Raw genomic sequence first — 18,373 nt, 5'->3', positions numbered from 1 at the left:
ACAGAAAGATTTTCCTGTGCTAATTCATCTGAATCAATTCTAGAAGAGTTTATATCATAGGACACATTCTCAATGTTAATAAAATGCAGCAATTTTGAAACAGTTTGTCATTCTGGTTCTTTAAAAATGTGTCTTTTAGAGATGTTTATGCTATGTGTGTGAGCACAGTGCGTGCCAGTGGGGTCTTAACATGATTGATAATATTTTCCATTTTTATTTATGTTCTATTTGGGACCCCTAGCACACACTCACTGTGCAACCCGGACTGGGCTAATGTGGCTTCAACTGATCACTGAGGCTACTGCAGCAAAACCAGCAGCCCCAGCCTGGTTTAGGACATGACTCCCAGAGATCACCACTCAGATGATTCTAAACCCCGTCACCTGACACCATTGTTTCACCTGATCACTCACTTCAAATGAGGATGACAGAGATCTCCTGGAATGGCTCAATACCATGGATTTTTGGTATGGCTCAAGTGATTTGTGCACCAATGTGGGTCCGTCTCCTCCCATTTTAGTTTATTGGAAACAGGCAGTTTCACTTGTATACTTCTGGATCTATATACTTGGAACTCAGGAGCTTTCTTTTTTTGAAATAATTTCATTTCTGAATGAGTTTTCATTCACTTGAGGGCTTCTTGGTTTGGTTGCCATTTCTAAGCTCCCCCTCAAACAGAAGTCTATCAGGTTTTCTGTACTCTCGCATTCCTGGGTTGACATAATCTAGTGTATCCTACTTCACTGGAGCTATCTCAGAAACCTAAGGAAACAGAACAAAGGACATGCTATAACTCAGGCTGAAGTTTTCTGAGTGCTCTGGGGAGAACTGAGAGAAGTTGCCCTAAAACTGAGGAACTTCTGGTGTCAGAGTGAAAACAAGCAGAATTTTGACAATTAAGAGAAGAAAAATTGCTTTGGAACTAGAACAAGAATTGCTCAAATATTCACAGGAAACAGAAATTCAATTATTTTAAAATTTTCCAACTAATGCTAATTACCAAGAGTATGTTGAGCATGGTAGGCCTCAAAGACCCTTAGGATTGATGTCTACAACACTAACTTAATTCTTTATAAAACTCACATGCCTTGAATTCCTATGGAACCAATGAAAAGAAAGAGGACACAACACCTAGCCAGTATTAGTTTATTAGTTATTTATGGACCTGAATATAGACTAGTATTCAGACTGCTTTGAGTGGCCACTTATCCTAAAAAAAAAGCCAAACTCAAGCATCAGATTGATTAGGATGAACCAGATTCTTCAAAGTTGCCAAGTTTCTTCTCTTGGTGATCAATGGAAGGACTTGTGTTTCCAATCGATAAATGTTTTTTCTGAATACCTGCATAGGTTTTGTCTTGAATTTGAAGGTGCTTGTTGATGTTAGGTGCCTGGAGGCTTATGTGTGTTTGCAGGTAGGAGGTCTGCTCACAGCCTGCTCAGCTCCTTGTTTTAAAGAGAGACAACACAGACCTCAGCTCTGCCTATCACTGCCCCCCTTAAGAACTTGGCATTTTCCTTTGGCAATTCTTGAAACTGTGCCAATTTCCCCCCATCCTTCCATCTTCCCTCTCCCATCTCAGAACACTTTTTTTTTGGGTTTTCTGATTCCCATTTGGCATGGCTGGTATCTGAGCCTTGGGATTACTAATTGTGCTTGTTTCAACTCAGATCTCTTCAAGCTCTCCAAACCAATACAAAACTCTGGGCTTTCAGCCAATTTACTCAAGGTTTATCATATGCTGACATAGTTTCTTCATAAATAGGTCTACCTTTACTGACATTATTGATCCAACTGCCTCTCTTCTCTTTTTAATGTATCCAACCTGCCTTTGTATTTCATTTAATGAAAGGCTGAACTCAGAGGAGTAGAGGTTGAAGAGGTTAAACTGTGAGCATAAAGGTCCTGGACTTTAAAGTCAGGGTTTGCTATGGGAGACCCACAAGCTTGTCAGTGAAACAAATTTGCAAGTCCAAGCACTGTTTTCCTCCAGAGAATATAAGCCATCAAGTCAATTTCACATTTTACTACTAATAATTTGAAATAAGAGATTATTTTGCAAACTGCTTCATTTGATACATTTATGGATTAACAATGATAACACAGACCCTAATCTGCCCATCTTTGGTAAGAAGGAGCAAATTATCCCTCCTGAGATAGGAGCACATCTCACTTGCAGTTTGTCTTGGAGTTAATCCAAATGAACAAGGCTAAAAGAAAGACTAAAAATGTAGTTGTCTTGCATGTAAACTCAGCTTTAATAGAAAATTTGTGCGTTTTCTATATATAGGGTTGGGGCTTTTTATGAGTCTTGTGGCAGTTTCTGTATACAGCACAGCCCTCCAGTGCAGTGGCAGCAGGAGTGCTCAGCAGTGCATCATTTATGTCCTGCATGGTGGAGGGACAGTGCTGCACCCTCACCACAGGCAGTGTGGTGGCCACTGGGTCACACATTATGCCCTACAGACACCTGCAAAGCTAGAAATTCATTGCACCCTTGCAGGAAACAGGTTCTCCACAGGCAGGTCTGTGGGCACAGCAACAGCAGCAGCAGCTGGGAGTGGAGAAGCCCAGGCTGCAGAGTGGGGCTCAGTGACGGGAGGTGCTGAAGGCTGGAATCAGGGCTGTGCAGGGAAGAGAAAGTTGCAGAATGCGATTGGTGTGGGGGAAAGTCCACTGAACACAGGACTAGGAGTCATTTAAGATGGCTGGTAGCAGCCCTGCTAAAGGCTCCAGAAACCTCCAGAGCTGCTGGGGAAGCTGCACTGACCCACAGTAGCACAGGTCTGACAGATCTCCAGGGACATCCCTGAGGATGTAGTGGGGAGCTGGCAGCTCAGCATCTTCACAGCACAGCTCTCTCCTGCCCTCACTGTGCACCCATGCTAGGCTGGAAGAGCAAAAGCCCACCTTGGTTTTTCTTGTGACATTTGGGCGGCTGGCCTCAGCTCTGGCATGGCTCACCCAGGCCATGGAGGCCACTGGCAGCCACCCTTTCCTCTGCCAGGCTGGGATCCCTCACTCTCCTGGTGACACCTTGGAACTCCCTTTTGCCAAATGTCCTCAGGGGGGTAGGATAGTGAATTAAACACTCCAGCCTGGCAGGGGAAGCTGCCAAGGCTGCCAGAACAATATGTCATCAAAACCCATACTGAAACCAAACAGCTTCTCCCTCCCCAAATAAATCATAAGAAAGAAGAAAATGTTCCATATTTTTAAAAGTTTAGACTATCTCTGACTTCAGACACGTTGCTATTAACCTGGGATTTAATCAGGGATTTTCATTTGCTCCTTGTGTTGAACTATAATGGGCCCTTTAACAGTGTAAATAAAAAGATCTAAAGATTCAATAAACTATAATGTCACAAACGGCAATCAGCTACATTGTGAGGCTTCACTGTTAAAAAGCATCTCACAGCTGGAAACAAATGCTTCTATATAACATTGTAAATAACCTCTAAGCTAACCACTACTAATTAAAATGGAACCTCGCTTCTCTTGGGCATTGAATATAAGAACCAATTAAGAAAATATAATTTGTTTTCTGAGAGACCTGTGCTATAACTTTTTTAAAAAAGAGGAGGGGAACAGACAAAGAAAGACACAGCCACAGAAAAAGAGAGGGAAAGAAGGGAAAAAAAAGAAGAAAAAAGTTTCACAGGAGGGACCACACTGATGTGCTGGGGTTACAATAATGAGACATTTCTGCTTTAAGCAAATTTTGCACCTGTAACCTGCAGAAATATAGCCGTAGCACTTGAAAAATTACTTCAATGCTGCACAGTGCCATGAAAATTTATCTTTGAGATGATTTTATTGCATGGTTACCCTAGGCAATTAAATCAATAAATCTTAACTGTCAGAGACGTTGGCCTACTGCCAGGAATAAATGAAATGCATGGAATCAGTAAATAAAAGGTTTCTGACAACTCATTCTAGGAATTATTTAGCAGTTGGGCTTTTTGTTGGTGGTGGTGTTGGTATTCCTTTTGTCTCCAGCATTTATTGATATTCTCCATGAGAAATGATTATACTAATGTAAACAATGTAACCCAGGGATGTAGATGGATGTGGGAGAAGAGTCAGGCTCTTCAGGGTAATAAATTACCCTCCTGGAATTGCAGACAAGCAGCAACTTTGGGGGGCTGATAGCACGGGCAGAGGCAATTAGAGAGCTGGGGCCTGAGCCATGGGCTGGCAGCACATCGGCAGCCCCAGTGCCAGGCACCGGGAGCTCTGTGTGCTGGCCCACGGTGCCTCATTATTAACATAAATGTACTTTTTTCATTGATTGATTCAGTGATGATTGAGATTGAAATGCCTCCTTGAGACATGGAAATGATGCTTTTGTTGATCCAGAGTCCAGTGTTCACTGCAGGAGATGCCAGTTTTGACAGTAAAATCACAGTTACGCCTGTGTAAACCCTGAGTGGTCAATGCAGCTGCATTGTTTTTCATTCTGGTGTTACAAAACTGAAGGCCTAAGTCTGTTTTCACTTACTCTGGGATTTGACATTACATTTTAAGTTAGTATTTAGGCTTAGGCTGTGTCTCTCTCACTGTGGTGAGATCAAATGACCTGATTAATAAACTGATAGATTCTTAGTCATTGTCGTTGTCTACTCTGAGTACCAACATGCCACCAAGTTCTCCTGGTAAGTCCTGGTTCAAAGCTTCCTTCACTGGCTGAACAAGCCCATTCCTCCAGCAAGGCAGCAGCTGCCAGGGTAACAATGGAGGCAGCCCTGGCCATGGGGGATCTGCATATTCCCAATGTCACCAGTGGTGGTGACAAGGACACCAATGGCAGAGCAATCTGCTACACTGAGCACTGAAGGAGGCCTTGCCTGCCTAGAATAAAACTAATTAGACTGATTGCAGGGCCAGTCCCTCACCACCATCACAATGGGGCAATCCTGGGGCTTATGGGTCTGTCCTTGAGCCAACACCAGCTCCACAGAGCCAAGAAGAGATTTATCTGAGTAGTGTGGAAAGGACCCTGCTGTGAAAATGTCTGTATCCAGTCTCTGGACACTCAAGTGACCTTCAGTCATAGGAGCCCTTGGGGAGAAACTCGTTTCTCTGCCTGAACCTGGCAGAGGCTCACGGAAGCCTGGTCCAAGCCAGAGACATCATATTGTCTTGGCTGGGGAATATTTAATTTGAAACTATTTCTGTCAAGTTCCTTTATGATTTCTCAAAGCCAATGTCAGAGCTTCCCAGCCATATTGCTCCTCTGACATGTCCAGGCCCAGTCACAATTTTTGCTCCCCTATGGCAAATTTGCTTCCTCCCACCCTGGGTGTGTGAAACCAGGCAGGAGGACACTCAGGATCAGAAGCTCAGGCTCAAGGCTTTGGCAGTGCTGGGTGGTGGCAGGGGCACTGGGAATGTCCTGGACACCCATCTGGAGGAGGCTTCTCTTGGCTAATCAAGAGAAGGTCTCTCCCAGACCATAGGGAGCGTTAGAGATCTGAGTGCTGTGCTGAACTGAATGAGTTGCACCCATTTCCAGGGACAGAGAAAGCCAATGGAGTTCCACAAGGCTGACTGGCAGGCAGTGTCTCATTGCAGATAATTCCCTGCCAGCATATCCTGAACATATAGGTGATTGCTCTTAAATTGATGGCTTGAAGCCTTTTAATTTAGCTCCTGCTTGATAGGCAGCGAATGTAGAGTTGCAAGAAAAAAAACCCCAAACCACACACACACAAAACCACCCAAAAAAATCAAAACTCAAAACAAATCCTAAAAAGAAAAAAAGTGCTGCAGAATTTGCTGTCTATTATACCTCTCTAATGAGGAAATGACTTGGAATAGAGAGTTAAGGCTCCTGGTGCTCCTCAAAGCCTAGGATCAACACTAAGGGCAATTCAGGGTGTGCTGACTTTTCCAGCAGCCCCTGTCACAGTTGGGAATTGCCCTTCAAATGCAGCAGTCCTCTGAGGGCTTCACTCTCCCCACAGATTAGAGCTGGCATGCTGAATCTGAGAGGAAAGCTGGCACCCTGGTACTCTGGCAGCATGACCCAGCTCTCTTAGCAGAAAATGGAGCATTTTTCTTGTGGCTTCATCACTTCCAGCCACACACATTTCTCACAGCATCCCCTGCCAAAAGGGTGAACCCCATGTGCTTGGAGCTGGCTGAGAAATGGGGACTAAATGGTTGTGGTGGTAGTGGTGGCTGTTGGGTATTTGTTTTACTTTTTCACTCAGATTTGCCTTTCAAAATGTAACTTCTTGAGAAAATAATCCTACAAATAGGCATAGTTGGAATCTGACTATCCTGATGGGTCCCTTCTTACTCAACAAATTCTGTGATAGTATCTTTTCTTCTGCAGTTCAGTTCCTGAGGTCTGAGGTACTAACTCATGCCTTGTGTTTGGCTGGTCTCATGTGCTCATAGGTGTGCAGATCCCTAAAAGAGAGAAGAACACATCTCTTTCACAAGGCCAGTCTACACAAATGCCTAGAAGATATCAAGAGGGGCTCTTCTGTAGCTCATGTGAGCAGAAAATTTTGCTTAACATTAACTTGATGTGTGGTTTGTTTGCTGAACACATTTACATTAGCTATAATAAAGTCTTTTCAAACGTGTGGACATAGTATGGAAGGAAAAAACCCCTCCCATGCACATGTGCTTTTTTCAACAAAAGTATATCTAAGATCACTTTGAAATGTAGCTGGTAAGTAAAATTCCTCCCCATTATGTACAGTAGATGTTGCATTGCTTTCCTTCTGGACTATGTGTATAGGAGGGGCTGAGGAGTCTCAGCATTTTAGCAATAGTATTTGGGGCTGTGCTTTGAACTCCTTAGTTCTACAAAACACAGGAACCTCCAGCCAGACTTTTTAGATATAAATAAGTCTTCACGAGCTCTTAATTTTTTGTGCTAGCAATGAAACATCCTATAGTCTAGAGCAGCTTGTCATGGGCAAAACTCATTCCTGAGAGAGTTGTGCAGTTAAATCATCTTAACTGTCTGCCAAACCATAGTGCTTTCTTCTCTCACTTGAGCTTTTCATAGCCCTTATGAACATCCTACTCTGTTGCCTCAGCCCCAGCCAGGGAGGGAGGGAAGATGTCTCCTTGGCTGTGGAACAGGGCACACAATACCTTGCCTGAGGTTGTGAAATTGCATCTGAAAATGAGCATCCAAATGCCAATCTTCCATTATCCCTGACATTGCCATACTTGGGGGAGACATTTCTCCTACTCAGCAGAGTGGCATCTTTTGCTCCTGTGGGAATCCCATGTACTGTATGAAAAATTATCCCTTTTTTATTTCCAGAGGTTTTGAGTTTTTTCTGAATTAAGCAGTCACACTAACAGTGCTGTATAGTACAAGTTTATGTGGAGCCATTCATCATTCATAGCTGGGATCACAAAACACTTCACAGCTGATTACAAGGTTACACATGCAGGGAATGACATGAGGTGCCAGTCTGAAGTCAAGCTTCAAGAGGGTTTCTGGGCATGCCCAGAAGATGAAAAGAACACAGGGAGGAGTGAATGGCACACGAAGCATCACACCTGCCCTTCCTCCTGCTGATCCAAACAATGTCTCTCTGAGATATCCATAGAGGATATTTCCTGTCTCCTTGGACACTCCAAACACCCATTCCAGATTTCTTTCTGAAGTGTCTTATGCCTAAGAAGGACTGGGCCTCCAGCACCCATTTTACAGGTAACTATTCACACAAGTGGGATGATGGAAAAGTCTGGTCAGCCCAGAGAGCTTTAAGCTGCTTCATAAGGTCACAATGGTGCTGAGAAGTTGGGAGATAACAGCTACTGGCCCTTTGTTCTAGGGGGGACATTACAACACATACTCAGCCTCAAATCCAGACTAACACCTACTGGTGTGGCTCTCCAGGCATTCTTCTGTGACACTATCTGTACCCAGGCTCACCACCCCCTCCCCAACACCATCTGGGATGAGATGTCCCCACCAGCTGCCTCCCAGCCTTGCCTTCCTGCAGCACCTCCAGAGCACGCAACTCTCCATCCTGAGATGGGACTGTTCTCAGCAGGACTGGGAGCGTGGGGAGCCACAAGCAAACCACAGCAATGGCTTCTTTTGCTTGGAGACAGCAACCTGAGATGGACTTTGTGTCGGGAGAGCTGCATTTCGTCTCTCCCTGCGGGCACCTCGACCTCGCTTGCCCCATGAGCAGCAGCACCGAGTGCTCAGCCTTGCACTGGGCAGCCACATCACATGTTGCTCTGCATCTCCAGAGAGCTCTTTACATCTCTTCTGAGCTGGTATTCCTGGCACTGCCTCTCAGAGCTATTTCTGCAGTGATAATGTAAAACCTGGCATTCCCAGTTTTGTCATGCTGGGAAGCCCCTGGGGACCAAGGCACGCAGAGGCTCAGCAATGCTGAGTGGCACCACTTCAGTCACACTGGACTGCTCGTCCAAAGGAGCCCTCCCTGATAGCCTGGCCCCTCTGCTCTCGGGGTTGGGTTTGGACAGACAGGATTTGCAGCTGAGGCCTCTCAGGGATGGGGAAAGCACATTATTGATCCCGTTACCTCACAGCTGGTATCAGCACTACCTTATTTTCTAACATCAAGTCATTGTAAGTTGCCACAATGACACAAACACATTGATTAAAAATTAAAACCAATGACAGCTCTCCCACAAACAGTACTTACTGTACCATACTTATTGTATCCTGGGAGGAGAATGACAAAATAGCAGAAGACAGAATAATTTATAGTGATAAAATGGGTTACATTTTCATAAAAATTTTATTTTACTTTTTTTTTTTAAATAATTCAATGCACTGGCAGTATAATTAATCCCTCTATGAGAGACACGAATGTACCAGTTCAACCAATATTATTTGTACAGAGACATTGTGTTTAAAAACAACAAAAGTACATTTAAAATGTTTGTACATAAAGTATTACTGTTATTTCTTTTTTTTTTTTTTTTTTTCTGAAGAAGGAACAAATGTAAACAAAATGCATAATTGTGCAACACGTTGGAAATACAAAGCAAAACAGGCAAGATACAATTTTATACATATAAAGCAAAAGAAATCAAACTTTTATAACTATACAACATTTCAGTAATTGCTTGACATTTTAACAGTTACCTTGGTCTGTACAAAACATTGTAACTTATACTTAAAACTTTACAAGAATAACATGCTTGTTCAAAACAAAGACACTTTGTGGAATTGCAATGATTATTGATATGATACTTGCACACATGAGAAAAAAAAAAGAGTACTTCAATAGTAAATAAAAAGTAAGAACATAAGAACATAAGGTAAAAGGCCATTTAGTAAACCATAATCTAATTCCAATAGCTAATTAAGTTGCACTGCAATGCAGAAATTAAATCTAAATTTTGCTGGAAGACCATAAGGTCATAATGTTGCTCTATTTCCAGGAACAAGAAGAAAGCATATATAAATTTTCCTGATATTTTGGTTAATTATACATGCGCACGCACACACACAAAAGAAAAAAAAAATAGTATTTGCCACAACAGCCAGAAATGGTGGGTGAAAAAACCCATAGACTAGACTACTCCCAACATGGTGGGGTTAAAAAATCAGGACAGCTAGGAAGAGCAAACACACCCACCAAGTGTGCCAGGATTGCTTTTCCTGAGCCTTAGTTGTATTTTGCTTTTTTTTTGCTTTTTTTTTTTTTTTTTTTTTTTTGTTCCCCTCCCCACCCCCCCCCGCCCCCCTTCCCCAAAAAAGACAGGAAGGAACTTTCATTGAGTTGAGCCATTACAAAAATTCTGGGAGTACCATAGACAAGCCAAAACACAAACAGAAGGAGAGCTCAAAACCAAAGCAAAACATCACCAGATCTTTGACTTGTTTTCATATTCTGTGATGGTATGTCCTAGACCTTTTGAATGTGGATTTAAAAAAACCCCAGCATTTAAGATTCAGAAGATATGCAATCCAGAGATGGCAAAAATACAGACAGGAATAAATTATACAATATGTTATGGAAATACAAGGACTGTCAGTTTGGATAAAATGTACATAATTTTTAAATGTCCTCAAATGACACATATGGCTAAAATTAAACCCGATTGCAGCAACCTAACATATTCAGTGCCTGCTCCTGCAATCTGTGTACTGAGCACCAATTCACACAGTTACTTCTGTGGACTTCAGTGGAGCAACCTGCCGACCAGGATGCTCAGGGGAAGAACAGAATTGGGCCAAGATAAATATTTGCCATCACTTCTAAATGTACAGAACCCATTTGGCTTAGAAAAACCACTTTAGCCTGCTGCAATGTCTTTGGACCAAAGTAACAGATTCCATCTCTAGACTGAGAGCATTTATGATATGTTTGAATTTATTTGCCATTTTTCTATGCAAGCTAATGCTGATGCCAGTAAATATTTAAACTGAGAGGTAATGAAAGTGCAACATGCCTTTAGTTAAACCCAAAACATATATGTGCAAACCTAGATGGCAGGCAGAAATTACCCTCCAGTTTTTTAGCAGAGCTTATCTGATGCTGAATCAGAATAGTTCAATATACGCTCAGCCTCCGTGTGCATCTATAAAGCTGCATTAGGGCATACAGAACAATATGAAAAGGGAGAGGACTGGTTTCTCAGCTGGTGTAAATCAGCACTGACATCCACAGAGCTACTTAGAGGCACATCAGCTGAAGCTTTCACTCAGCCATCACTCAGTCTGTATGAAAACCTCAGCTTTGGAAGTGCAGAGTGAGGTGTAATCAACATCAGATCAAAAGATGCTCTGTTCGTCTTGTTTCTGATAACGTGTCTCCAGACTGTGGTCTAAAGCAGTTTTATGATGTGCTTTACATTGTATAGTTTTGCAGGTATAGTATTTCCTCACAGGCAAGGATTATGGTATATTAATCATTTCAATGGCATGATCAGTAAAAAGGCATGATGATAAAAGTTTTGAGAGTTTATCTGCATAGAGATACACTGGCAAAAATTAGTCTAGGGTTAGAGGGTTTGCTCCTTGGTGTGTGCATATTGGATTAACTTCACTGAAATCAGTACTCTATACCAGTTTACATGAGCTGAGGAACTTGTACTCTACCTCTGCTATAAATAAAACATTTATGTTGCTATCCACTATTCAAATTCAAGGGTAAATATCTCCTGCCAGTGGGTCAAAGCTTCTCTATGTCCATAACATTGTTACTTGTCACTGAAGTAAAAGGTGGTTTCCCTGAGCAAGGGCTGAGTCAACACATGGTCTGGTCGAAGGGCAAATCTGCTTTCAGCTCTTCCAGCTCTAGTCCAGAGACCTTGAACTACTTTCAGTGAGATGAGTGCCCAGCCAGAACAAAAATGGATGGAATTCCATTCAATTAATTGGCTTAATGCAACTCAAGTTCTAGCCTAATAAACATAACTCCAGTAAGGCTATGACATTTTTGTTATCTCCTTTGATAAACAGTACTCAGCAAGCTCCGTAAGACACACTAATGCAACATAACAGCAGAATTTGGTGCCATGAATTCTGCAAGTTGAGCCAAGTTACGTTTGCTTAGCTCAAATTTTGGTTCATTGTAGTTACTGTTGTTCAATAAAACAATTCAATTCACCTCAGAATCTGACTTTCCTTTGAATTCTGAGAAGAAAATAACTGAGTGGAAATTAGGGCTATTTGTACTTGACAAGTCTTTCAATGGTATTACAACAAGGTGACACTCACATAGCTGTGAGTAAACTTACATCTAGCTCAGAGAGTTTATGGAACTGGCAGATAGAGGAACTCAGTTAAAATCAAAGAAGAAAACAAGTCTCAATCAGCTGCATTGTCCACTCACATGACTTTTTACACTGGCAAAGATGGGTCTTAGTTGGAGTTCTGCAAGCATAAGTGGTCCTTTGAATGCCACAATTTAAATTCCAATTCTGTGTACAGTGGGTATTGACTAAGTTCTATGCTGTTGCCGTGTCCATGGCTTCTGTTGACTGGCATTTCCAGATGCAGTGTAAGTACAACTGAGTGCTCAAATCCCATCTGCAGCTGCAGAGGACCAAGGCCTGAAAGAAATGCAGAGCCACAGCTATGCTCACCTAGGCAGTGGGGCTGGGGCCCTTCAGTCCTCTTGAGCACAGCACTGGTCCCCCAGTACAGAGGACAGGGCTATGTGGGGATTCACATCACACAGTCCTGTAGCAGTCCAACATGGGTTTTGGAGCAGGCTGAGGGCTCAGGAGTTCTCTGTGAGGCTCCACAGCCTGTGGGAGGCAACATCAGGTCACACAATGATGCCTAATGTGGCCAATGGGCCTTTGGGCTTGGTCCTTGCTTCTGTTGTAAAAATAAAGTAAAAATAATGTTATAACTGGATGGTGACTTCAGGGTAGTGACAAGAATTACCTCTCTGTGACATGAGGTAGCACTCTGAGGTGCATTGAAGAATTGGACATGGTGGTGCTGTATTCTGATTTCACAGGACACCATGGTATAGGTATTATTTTGTAGGACACATCAACAGTAGTAAGTCCCCTTTCCCAAGAAGCACACTCAGCCTAAATTCAAAATGTCAGACACAGCAGCTTGCCCCACTTTCTTTAAATCACTCTTGACATCTTTACCATTGCCTAATATGATTACAGTGCCAGTGAGCTGCCTGACATGTCAATACACACCCTGTGGTTCTGGGAAAAGCTTTTCATCACAGTATTTCTGCTGCAGTGCCTCCTGATGAGGCCAGGTTTGATTCTCATCTGACACCAGTTTTATGTAGCAACTCATCTGCACCTGAATTTGCTCTCATCTCTCTATAGAGCCACATCCTCCCCTGAGTTGAACACAAGATCTGAACAGAATTATCCCAACTTCATCAGCCACCACAAGAGGTTTAAACTGGTGTGAGATGATCAGAATCACTGATCTTGGAAGACAAAACGTCACTGAAACAAAATGGCTTAAGGAAAGCTACCAAGTCCATCAGAGAGGCAGGTCTGACAAGGGTACTGAGGAGAAGATGACTACTCTCTAAGTCAGGCAGGAAGGTTGCAGAGAGATTTCAGTAATGAAGGAGACCATAATAGCTTTTAGCCTATACATTTAGGCTAAATATCAAGTCATACAACCAAAAGATGTCCCTAGACATATCTCATTGGACAACAGAGAATGTCTATATGCATTGGTGTGCTCTGGTTATATCATGGAAGTTTGAGAGGATTATTGGAAACTGAGGAATTGAGCTCTCCCAACACTGACTTGTTTTATTTGTAGTTATAAAGTAGCATGTAAAGTAAAGCTGGAAGATGTCATAAGGACCATAGCTTAGTTTCCCATCTTAATCCCCTTTGCCTCACTCTCAGTGCGTTCAGGTGAGGTCAGGGAGATGCTGAGAGAGAAGGCCCTTTGCAAAGACCCACTGATCCGCAGCCTGCCTACAGCTGGGACACTTCTACACTTGCTTCAGAATGACAACTTAATTTTCTTTGGTGACTTGTTAGATATTTTGTCTTTCTTAAAACTGCAAGACACTGGTCTATGGCAAATGAGTTAACCTGAAAAAACAGCACATTGACACAGCACACTCAGTTCTTACACTGACTTTAGGGACCACAGGACTAAAATGACAGAGTTGTTGCTACTTTCTGCACACCTTCATTGTCTGCAAGAGGCAGTAGATGCAAACAGGACTATGCACAAACTATAGAGGAACACTTGAATAAATGCCACTACAATGAGCAGTGGTAGGAATGTTTTCTCTTTACAGCTCCCATATCTTTTCTCCTGTGCTATGAAGAAATGAGCAGGGACTCTCTGCTGCAAATCCACATTCAAGTCCACACAGATGTGTACACACACTCATGGGCTTGATTCAGTGCTGCATGGAGTTTCTCCTGAACTTCAAGTAATGAAATATGATAATACTTAAGTCACAATCCTTACCAGCCCCATTTTTGTTATCTGTTAATTTACACCCACAAAAGGAGTAATTTTATTTAGACAGCATTAAATGCTGATAAAAACCTCACCGAAAGTTTATTCTGAAGTATCTAAAAACATCAGTGAATCTAAACTGCCATAATAGTATAAAATAATAAAATTTGTGAAATTTAAAAAAAACGGAAATTAAATTCCAGATTCAATTGGCTTATTTTGTTTCTTTAGGAGGAATGAAGATATCAAATACTACTTTTTAAAAATCCCTACATAACTATCAACAGATAATATATATATATATAATATATATGGAGATAATTTATAAATGAGGTAATCTATTCACAGAGAGAATATTTAAATAACTGAACATCCAAAGAAAATGTAAGAAAAAGTGAGATTAAGCTATAAGATGCAAGCCGTGAAAGTTGCCACCAACACTATCACAAAAAGGCTTTCTTGCTCTCAAGCACCCAACACACATCACTGCACTTGGAGCTGGATACTCTGCCTGCACATTAAGACCCGCTGCAGCCCTTGAAGTGGAGGTTAAGTGCTAAGTAAATGCCACTCTTGAACATTTAGGACTTTGCTGCTCTTGGGTCTTGCACCCCAAATGCCTGAGTTAAGCCCTTTACAGGCCTGTTCCCTTCACTGCTGAACTCTCTATATTGCTCCAAACCTCCTCAGGCATGAGTCACAAATTACAATCTTGTCAGTTCTGGCAATGTTTTAAGAAACTTGATGTCCTTAAATCCAGCTACATAAGTCAAGAGATTACATCACTGTTCCAGTTTATCATTATTCAAATCAAATGTGTCAGTTCCTGCCCTTGGCTTGCCCTTGTGTCATGAAATCAGTCCCAAACCTCAGCATCCAGAAGGCAATACAAGAACCAAAGAGTTTATTTAAAAAAACCCCAAACCAAACCAAACCAAAACAAACCCCTAAAACAAAACAAAACAAAACCAAATACCAAAACCAAAAAAACCCCAAATCACAACTTTAAGCCAATCTTGTAATTTTTGGTGCTTGGTTCATGAGTTTGAAAGCCTGAATTGGGCAGTTTTAAGTGTAGACATTGCAAATGCCCAAGCACAGTCATGCTACTTTCCCATGAATTGAAACAAACAAACAATCTCATTTGATTAGCTCTGCTAGAAGTAATATTTTAAGGGGTAAAATGATTCCATGAAGATGACATGTTGGCAATTGAAATGAGATGAATATAGTGCCTGTAAAAGTGCAATAATCCTTAACAACTAATCCAAAAGAAGCATCATCCCCAGAGATAAGACAGTAATTTACTCTCCATATTTAATTTGTTTCTAAGCCGCTTTTGAAACAAGACTGCTAAATAGTAAGTTGGCTTGTGATCCTAGACTTGACTGCTGGACTTCTTATCATCATGCCATTGATTCAGCATACATTTCAACCTAAGTCACAGGATACAAAAATCAGGAGGTCTAATTCCTTAAGCTGTTTAAGCAAAAGATTGTGAACATGGGATAAATTTAGAGATAGGAGCCTGTTTACCACAAGCAATGGGGAAAAGATAATACATGGTGATCACTGAGTGACTGCAGCAAACTCTGAAGAGTCCTGTGTCCAAAGACTGTATTTCAAGACATCGCTATCCCTTGTAAATGCACGGAAGTCTTGGATTTCAATCAACATTAAAGGAGCAAGTGATGACAATGCATTTAATTAGACTGAATAGTTACTTGAAAAGAGAATGGAAAACTCTGGCTTATGACAAAACTAGCCCAACCTTACTTCAACTCAAGTACTCAACCTGTTAAAAAAATTATTTCAAATGTTTCATTTTCTTTTTCTTTAAAAAAACCCGACCACCACCATTCATCTACATTCCTGAATAGTTCTCACTGCCGTTTTATTAATTTTATTAATTAGCTACTGGGGCCAGAGTCAGTGTGACCAATGTGCCAGATTCAGGTTGCAGCCATGTTACCGAAACCCTTAGCGAACAGGTAAGGGTGACTCAACCACTTCAGGAACAGGAATGTGCAGATAATACAGGATGTGCATGTTCTGCAAATGTCCTTTGCAGAAAACCCTACACTGGATGATTCCTCTCATGATGCACGTTGGCTATGTTTAGACTTCCAGTCTTGTGGAACAAAATGTTGGGAATTACTGATTTTTAAGAAAAGGTAGCACTACAGGGAGCTAATATTCAACAGCTACAGAAACGTTTGTCTTAAATGTGCACTAGGCAGAGACCATAAACTACTCTTATTGCAAATATCTAAGGCCCGATCTAAAAATCTTAACAGTCTGAACCTTTTAAATGCAAATTTGTCCTATTTATCTGGTCTCAATCCAGTCAGTAGAATCTAATAACTCACCAGATTAAAAAATATACAGGTGTATAAAGCATAAGGTAATTGCAATTAACTAATATCTGGATGGCATTTAATACGCATATTGTATTATTTCAATGAGATGAGACAGAATAATATTTACATTGCTATGAGCATTTTCTGTTTATAGAAATGGAATTTACAGTTCAGTAAGGTATGCAGGCATTATATCAAGAATGAGATGAGACCACTTAAAGTTTTGTGAATTATTGATATAAATTCATTTTGTTTTGTTTCATGCACCAGTGCTCCTTGTAGTGGCACCAGAAGAGCGGTGCAGTTTATAACAGGGAAAAAAAATAAGACGAAAGAGCAAATGTGAAATGGTGCAATTTATTCACAATTGCTTTGAAATTCTATCTGAATTGTCTCATTATTATTCACGCATTAGAGGAATGGTCCAAAACATGATAGCATGGGTAAACAGATGCAGAGCTTGGAAAAAAGGTAATCTGACTGAAGTATTCATGGCCATTATTAAACAAATGTTATATTGCTTTTGGGTAAATCTGGTGATTTTATTTAATTTGACATTGTTTTCAAGATAGCAAGATAATACTGTTTGTTTCTAATGCTCTGAAATGAACAAAACAGGTGAAAATTGATGCCAAATGGAATTACAATGTTTCAACAGTGGCTAGTTAGTTAAACTTCTAGATAATTCATGAAGAATCTGCATACACTTGTTAATGGCATTCTACATACAATATCAATGCTTAGAGTGCAGCAGTCCTGTTAAAATCTGCTTTCAGTGAGTCACTATGCAAGGAGAGATTGTTCTAAGAAATATTGGATAAGTATTTGTTTGAGACTAAACAGTAAAACAGAAACAAAATTCAGGAATGGTAGATAAGACTAAGAAAGCTAACATTTTGAAACCGCCTAAAAATTTCAATAAATTCTGCTGCCTACTGAAATTATTAAGCCAACAATAAACAGGAAGAATGGAATATCAAAACCTCATTGCATAGTGTGTCATCATTCTTTAATGAGGCATTCCTTCAACCTTTTACCTCTTAACACCTTTGGTGATCTTACATTATGTACCTGTAAGATATTCAACATTTTCTTTTAGAGATTAAACCTATAGGAAGTAAGAAATCTTAGGAATGTACTGAGTCAGGTAATGATGCCAGAATTAGCGTCAAAAAGCTTGGTTCGGGTTCAGAAGATGATTTTGAATGAATAGCTATAACTTCTACCAATTTATTTCAGAAGGGACTTCTCATATATACCATCAAATATTTAAGTTGCTTTGTACTATTTCTCAGGAATCCATATCTTCTCAAAGTGCTTTTCTTGTTTTCACTTGAAGGCAGCATGGACTTAAAACAATACTGCAGGTAATGTACCGCTCCATAAAGCACATAAGGATGGCAGGATCCAGGAGACACAAGGCATAGAAAATTGTCAAAAAGGATTCGATGGTACAACACATACTGCTCTTGAGTCATAACTTTCATTTATGGTGACTTCTACTTCCAATAGATAGGGTATTAAAAAAGGCAATAAAAATGAAGTTACATGAATAAACTTCCAAAAATGAGTGGAGTTCCACCAGTGATCGTCTCTGCGCTGGTAGAGGTAGAAGAATGGGGATGTCATGAACAGGGCAGCAGTCACTACAACAAATGAGCCTCAATGCGGAGCCAGTGGAGTCCCTGGCGAATGTAACGAACCAGATTGGTCATACTGCTGTGTTGTGTTAAGGGTCCCATCACTGAGTCCAGGTCTAGAAAGAATTCTGCAATACACAAGAAACAGAAGCAATTGTTTCAGGCAATGGTACAGAAATATAGGTATGATTTACCATCATTTTCCACTCAGAAGCAGCACAGTGTAGTAGTAAGTTCTAAAGATAGTTGTGCACATGAGCACATAGTCCGTAAGAAAGAATTTAAACAACGATATATTGAAACAAACCAAATTAGATTATCCATGCTGGAAGTCTACCACAGGATGGCATGAGTGGTTGCCAGCAGTCTTCCTTCAACTCTGATGATCTGCACTGTCAGTTTTTTGAGATTAGGTTTGCTGACTGTATGATTTAAATAGCTGGCAGTGAAATCTTGCATTATTTTTCCATGCTGTACTCTTTCC

The 18,373-nt window shown here is 41.0% G+C and overlaps 1 protein-coding gene across 5 annotated transcripts in view; it reads right to left on the bottom strand.

Moving 5' to 3' along the window:
• Positions 1 to 8,738: 8,738 nt before the first annotated feature.
• The window catches only part of AFF2 (ALF transcription elongation factor 2), a 334,567-nt gene continuing 324,932 nt past the window's right edge, over positions 8,739 to 18,373 (bottom strand). For all 5 annotated transcript variants that reach the window (XM_056491312.1, XM_056491315.1, XM_056491314.1 and 2 more), the window contains 2 exons: positions 14,325 to 18,017; positions 8,739 to 14,294 (listed from right to left, as the gene is read on the bottom strand). In XM_056491312.1, the coding sequence (XP_056347287.1) occupies positions 17,896 to 18,017 (122 nt within the window). In that variant the 3' untranslated portion in view covers positions 8,739 to 14,294; positions 14,325 to 17,895. The remainder of the gene's footprint in view (positions 14,295 to 14,324; positions 18,018 to 18,373) is intronic.

The sequence above is a fragment of the Oenanthe melanoleuca genome, chromosome 4A (genome assembly GCF_029582105.1).
Source record: "Oenanthe melanoleuca isolate GR-GAL-2019-014 chromosome 4A, OMel1.0, whole genome shotgun sequence".
In the NCBI taxonomy this organism is placed as follows: Eukaryota; Metazoa; Chordata; class Aves; order Passeriformes; family Muscicapidae; genus Oenanthe; species Oenanthe melanoleuca.
Note: the sequence above shows the minus strand (reverse complement) of the source record. Positions and strands in the feature narration are given on the sequence as shown.